We start from the raw sequence: 7,033 nt of genomic DNA on the forward strand, positions 1-7,033 counted from the left end.
TCCAGTTCTGAGCTCTGATGGTAAACACTCTGCAGCCACGCGCCTCAGCCAATCAGAGCGCGACTTCGCCGTGACGTCACAGCCCATCTAGTTCCATGAACAGACGGTGCCTCACATATCAAACAAGTGAAATGTAGTTGTTACATTGAGTACTTTTATATACTTGTTTATAGAGTATGTTGCATATAGTTTATTACATGAGCAATGTGTATATATATTTCCATTTCTTCCTGTGTGTCTCAGTCAATTAATTCGCATTGAACAAGTTCACATACTTGACTCGGCTTGAATGTACTGATTGTGAAGGTTTTGAGATAAAAGAGATTGTGTATTACGGCTATATCTGAGTGGCCCTTCAAACCCCAGAGCAACAGAAACTACTTCATTGTGTGTGCTTAATGTTTTTATACATTTTATAGTCTATAACGGTGTTTTGTTGCGCATCTATACCATTGGTGCATTTAAAATAAAAAGAAAGCGTATATTGTAGCTTGTAAGTTAGGTGTTTAGTATTAGTACAAATATTAGGCTACGTTTTTATGCACGGTAACTAAATATAACCTTACGAACATTTGATTTACTTTTCTTATGGTTTATGTTTCTGATTAAGCCAGTTTTTCGCCACGGGGTAAGTTAGTTAAAACGTTATTGGTACTATTTATCTTACAATTGGGACTTTATTGCTCGCAACTGTGAGTTTATATCTCACAATATACTTCTCGTCAGAACTGTGAGTTTATATCTCACAATATACTTCTCGTCAGAACTGTGAGTTTATATTTTAAAAAGTCCGAATTGTGAGGTCAGAAAGTGGCATTTACCTTTTTATCTATCTATCTATCTATCTATCTATCTATCTATCTATCTATCTATCTATCTATCTATCTATCTATCTATCTATCTATCTATCTATCTATCTATCTGTCTGTCATCTGTGTATCTATCTATCTATCTATCTATCTGTCTGTCTGTCTGTCTGTCTGTTGTCTGTCTGTCTGTCTGTCATCTGTGTATCTATCTATCTATCTGTCTATCTGTATGTCTATCTGTCTGTCTGTCTATCTGTCTGTCTGTCTATCTGTCTGTCTGTCTATCTGTCTGTCTGTCTATCTGTCTGTCTGTCTATCTGTCTGTCTGTCTTATCAATATCTATATATTGTACTATCTGTCATTCTATCTATCAATCATAGATTCTGTCTGTCTGTCTATTTATCGTTCTCTTATTCTCTCTCTTGTTCTGTTTATCTATTGTTCTTGCTGTCTGTCATTGTGTCTGCTATTCTCCCTATTATTCTGTCTGTATTTCTATCCTTCTGTCAGTCTATCATATCTAATTTATCTATCTATCTATTTATCTTTCTATCTGTCTGTCTGTTTGTCTGTCTATATATTGATCTGTCTATCTATCTGTCTGTCTGTCATCTGTGTATCTATCTGTCTGTCTGTCTATCTATCTATCTGTCTGTCCTATCTATCTGTCTATCTGTCTGTCTGTCTGTTCGTCCGTCCGTCCGCCTGTCCTATCTATCTATCTATCTATCGATCTATCTATCTATCTATCTATCGATCTATCTATCTATCTATCTATCGATCTATCTATCTATCTATCTATCGATCTATCTATCTATCTATCTATCGATCTATCTATCTATCTATCTATCTATCTATCTATCTATCTATCTGTCTGTCTGTCTGTCTGTCTATATCTATCTATCTATATAGTAGCCTATATAAATAAACTGAAACTTGAGACTTGAACTTGAAACTTGTTAGTTGGGCATGAACAAAAGGTCAAAACTTTCCAAACACACCGTTCAATTGAGGCAAACTTGATAAGATAACTTTTAAATCACTACTTTGAGTGTGTTTTCTAAATGAAATCGTTCGAAACGCGTTTGTGTACGAAACTTGTCTCACGAGCGTTTCCGTAGTACGTCGCTGGTCAATAGACCAATCAGAGCGCGCTGTAACACACCCAGGGTCGCTCTTCAGCCAATCAGGTGAGCTTTTACTACCGTGTGCGTTTTCGGCTGGCCGCATGAACCCTCCTCCACACTGAATGAGAGGCAAAGCTCAGAAATGTTTCCAACTTCACAAGTTTTCTGTTATTTGTTTGTTTAGTATTTTATGTTTATTTTAATAGTTCAGAGTAGCACTTTATTTGGAGTGTTTACAGCTGGGTCCTGCATGTGGAGTGTTTGACGGGCCGCAGCAGGTTAATGCAGGAGTCTGAAGCAGCAGGTAACTGATCAACCTGAGCACTTTACTACAGTTTCACCATGGTAAACGCAGGATGTGATGTTTAAACGACCGCTGAATGTACCGTAGGTTAGGTATAGTTTTCCACCTTTGGTAGGAAAATAATTGAATTATTTACTTTGACCAGTAGCATTATTATATTGTCAGTTGGGTCTTTGGTTTATACTAGTGATATTAGTTTCTTTTTCAAATGGCACTAACTGTATTTTACATATTAAAAGGCTAGTTTGCCCAACATTCGTGTGTGTGTGTGTGTGTGTGTGTGTGTGTGTGTGTGTGTGTGTGTGTGTGTGTGTGTGTGTGTGTGTGTGTTTGTTTGTTTGTTTGTTTGTTTGTGTACACATGTTTATATATCCTGGTGGGGACTTAAACCTGACTACACACAGGCTCATGGGGACTCGTGTCACGGTGGGAACCTAAATTGTGGTCCCCACGGGTACAAAAGCTTATAAATCATACAGAATGAAGTTTTTTGAAAATCTAAAAATGCAGAAAGTTTCCTGTGAGGAGTAAGTTTAGGTGTAGGGTTGGTGTAGGGCAATAGAATATACGGTCTGTACAGTAGAAAAACCATTACGCCTATGGAGAGTCCCCACAAGGAGTGTGTGTGTGTGTGTGTGTGTGTGTGTGTGTGTGTGTGAGTGTGTGAGAAAGCGTAGGAACTTGACACATTTTGTCTCTGAAAACCATGTCCTCCACTATACCCTGATTTTAAACTGCCCAATTTCAGAAAAAATTAAATTAGTTGAAGGGCCCCGTTCATGATTATGTTACTGAAGCCCATGACATGAGCAGATGGTACATTTTCCCCTCAGAACTGTTCAAATATTTAGTTTATTTGGAACCACTACAAAAGTGTTACGTTTTGTTGTCCTTTGGTGTGACACCCTTAAATTATATATTTTTTAAATTAAAAACTGTATTTTAAACTACATAATCATGGAAAATTATACAAATGTGTCTTGCTAACCGCTAATGACAGGTTAGCTGGGAATAGCAAGGTCATTAATTGACAGAAAAAGGCTGAAATGTCCTCCGGTGTGACGCCTGTACTGTCACACCGCAGGACAAAGATGTCACACCAGAGGACAAGGTCTCTTTAAAAAGTGTTTTAAATAAATAAGATTAGTTTTACTCCTTTTTATTCTTTTTCAATCATTTCCAGTGTTCTTAAAAGCAATAATTACATTAAACTATTCTCTGATGTTTTTGCAGAAAACTTGTACTGTTATAAAGTGTCATAAAAATAAGTATAAAATGTGGTAATTTGTTTTTGAAACAGGAAGAATTGAGGGAGAGAAATTACTGGAAGAGAGAATATGGAAATATAGATATATTAACAGGGATCCACGCAGAAGGGAGGAGATCCTAAGAGAACGATGCAGAAAGTAAATAGAATCAAAATTATGCCTTAAAAAGAGTAGCTATATAGTTAAAAAAAATTAATTCACATCTTAATGAATATAGGTTGAATATCAATCATATTTAGCTGTGCCACACATGTAGCAGGGGGCTAGAAAAGATTCAGTAACATACTGATTGACTAAGAGACTGACTTTTGTTGATTATAAAAAAAAATTAGTTTTGTTGAAAAAACATGTTGATATTGTTTGTATCAAAATGAAACTTTCTTTCTCCTTTGACATGTTCAAGATGAAATAGAAATAATTTAATAACTACCATTTCTGTTCTTCAGTGTGACGTAATGTCCTATGGTGTGACACACAGAAATTAACCACAGATTTGTTTTTATCTCAAAATATCTTAAAAAACAGTTGAGTATTGTAATAGGAGGGATATAAATATCACTCATCTTAAAATTGTATAATTTTCAGCAGTTTTGAACGGATGACGGCGAAGCTTGTCTTGTTGTCAAAGTTTGTCCTGAAATTGTCCAACAAGTCATGGGGAAAAAATTGTTAATTATAATTTCATATTAAATAAATAATACTATATGAAAATAAGCATCTAACAATGAAGAAAATCTCTCTCTCATGCTATATATATATATATAAAAGAGTTTTTTTTGTTAATCTTTGCTATGTCACACCATAGGACACATTTATGGTACAGTTCAGTAAAAACTTTTAAAAAAAACAATGAAAGAATTGACGAAGTTAGTGACCCTATATATTTTCTCAAAGATCAGACTTCACACTACATAAATATGCATTTCTTCTTCAAAAATTGTCTTTTACAAAATAAGCATTTTTTACTGCCTATTTGTCAACTACCCATATATATATATACAGTGGGTACAGAAAGTATTCAGATCATTCTTTATTATGACTATTTTCATATGAAATATCCACTGAACATTAATGGATAATGCTTTATTTATTTCCCAAAAGCACCTCGTTGACATGAACTTCCCGCCAAGCAAGAGACAGAAAGGCCATCAGGTCCCAGCTGAGCCAGACCAGTTTGACGATGACATCGATTTCACCCAGGATGACCTGGAGCAGATTGACATCATCACGTCCCAGGCCATCACAGGAGACGGCCAGAGCAGTGGGTCAAAGAGAACGTTTGCTTCTGTGTTCGCTTGCGCTGCTGAGCAAAGCAAAGCACCTGGGAAATCGGGCCAGAAAACATTTGCCATCGGAGACGGCTGTAGCAGCAGCAGCACGAATAACAATAAAGAAGCGCAAGGAAAAGATGCGTTCGGTTAGTATAAGACATTTTGGATGCACATTCCACAAGTCCTTTCTCAAACGCTACCCTGTCTAATTTTAGACCAACCATTTTTGTAATATTCCTACCGTTCTTTGCATAGCTCATTTTTGCATTATATGGATGGGTTAAACTAGAAATTTTAAAGGGGTCATATGATGCGATTAAATTTTTTCTAGGGATACCACTTTTTCCAGTACTCGCCCGATACCGATACTTTTATTTTTGGTACTTGCCGATACCGAGTACCGATACCAATATTTTTATTGCATTTGTAAATTTTTTAAATATGTATAATGTTAGTTGGTTAACTTCATTTATCAAATAGATACAGTCAAACCAAAATTTATTCAGACACCTTCAACATTTCTCACATTATCACAGTTTATTCGCTATAGTTTAGAAAATGGTAATAAAATATGACAAGAACTCAGAGTTAAACTGTGTCAGAACAAATTCAGCTTGATAATGCTAGATAACTTTGATAGAAAGGTAATGGATTCCAATCAACCAAAAATTGGTGTTAGTATGACAGTATTTCCACAACTATCAATACTTAGTTGTTCAACCCTTAGCCTCAATGACAGCATGTGGTCTCCTGGGCATGCTGTCACCCAGCTTCATGCAAACCTCAACTTCAGTTTTATTCCCAGACTCGGTCTGAATAATTTTTAGTAATGTTCTTTTTAGCAACATCATATGACCCCTTTAACAAATTTTATGTGTCACAGTGGACGGACATTCCAGTAAAGATGGAGAAGATCTGTACTATAAGCAGTTAGAGCAACAGCAAGCAGACCTGAAGAAAAAGGTACGTTCTTCAACACAGCATGCAGTTCATTTGATTGGTTCTTTGTAGTTTGCAGAAAATTGCTCCATTATACAACTTATTCCTAAATTCCACATTTTGGTCAAGGGTTCTAACACCAAACCTGCTGTCATTTATTTTTTCATGACTCAAGATTTAAAAGCCAGTTCTCTTCTTTCTGCATTTCTGTTCACACTCAGCTGAAGGAGGTAGAGGAGGAGATCCTGATGAAGAACGGAGAGATCCGAGTCCTGAGCGACTCCCTGAATCAGGCCAATCAGGAGAAGGAGCAGCGGCAGCAGACCCAGCTCGCCCTGGAGAAAGAGAAAGCTCCCGCTCAGAGCGAACGCGATAAGGAGCTGTCCAGGAAGGTACGGCACACGAGTTTGACTGGCAGCCTCACAGAGCCACTGAAACATTCACGACATCCAGCTAAATGCTTGTTTTGCTGCAGGTGCAGTCGCTGCAGTCAGAGTTGCACTTTAAAGAAGCAGAGATGAATGAAATGAGAGGGAAACTTCAGAGCGCTGAGCACGGAGGAAAGCAGCCCGGCACACCTGCACGAAACATGTAAACACAGCTTCCTTATGTTTGTCTTCCAGAGAAATTGAAATGAGAGACAGTTGTTCTGTGGTCTGCACTGACTGTTATAACATTGTGTTCATTTATGCAGGTCTTTTTGTTCATATAAGTACGTCTCTTTGCACACACTCCACTCCACAGTGCATCATGTTACATTGGGGTTTTTTTTTGTTAGGTTTTATTAAATTAAAGTGTACAAAATATTTCAATTATAATATCAATAATAATAATAATATAAATAATAATAATAATAATTATTATTATAAAGAATAATTAATAGTAATAATTCATTATTTTTAATAACAACAGAATTGTTTATAGTGATAATACTACAGATTGTAAAAATATTAATTATGAATATATATATATATATATAAAACAAGTAGTACTAAGTAGTAGAAACACTTTATTATTTTTATTTAAATAATAATAATGATTTTATTTAATAATAATAACAATGTTATTAGTAATATAAATAGTAATAACAATATTATTTAATTAGAAAAGTAATAATTATTATTGTTATTTGTAATGTTATTGTACTGTTATTATTGTTATATATGTCATATTTTATTATTATTATAAAATAAGTGATAGTAATACTTTTTTGTTTAAAAATAATTTGTATTTAATAATTGTTGTTATTATAAAATTATTCTAATTATTTACTATTAATTAAAAGTAACACTGTATAATTTTAATAACAACAAT

General features: G+C 35.1%; 1 protein-coding gene across 2 annotated transcripts in view; it reads left to right on the top strand.

The window, feature by feature from the left end:
* Positions 1-50: 50 nt before the first annotated feature.
* The window catches only part of LOC107586922 (ATR-interacting protein-like), a 12,583-nt gene continuing 5,600 nt past the window's right edge, over positions 51-7,033 (top strand). The window contains exons 1-5 of one of the 2 annotated variants that reach the window (XM_016274479.1): positions 51-126; positions 4,611-4,926; positions 5,664-5,743; positions 5,941-6,111; positions 6,195-6,310. In XM_016274479.1, coding sequence (XP_016129965.1) covers positions 4,623-4,926; positions 5,664-5,743; positions 5,941-6,111; positions 6,195-6,310 — 671 coding nt within the window. In that variant the 5' untranslated portion in view covers positions 51-126; positions 4,611-4,622. Of the gene's footprint in view, positions 127-2,012; positions 2,242-4,610; positions 4,927-5,663; positions 5,744-5,940; positions 6,112-6,194; positions 6,311-7,033 lie in introns of those variants that run through there. The other variant, XM_016274478.1, reaches the window with a different exon arrangement.

Source organism: Sinocyclocheilus grahami, unplaced genomic scaffold (assembly GCF_001515645.1).
Source record: "Sinocyclocheilus grahami isolate Dianchi unplaced genomic scaffold, SAMN03320097.WGS_v1.1 scaffold87.1, whole genome shotgun sequence".
Lineage (NCBI taxonomy): Eukaryota > Metazoa > Chordata > Actinopteri > Cypriniformes > Cyprinidae > Sinocyclocheilus > Sinocyclocheilus grahami.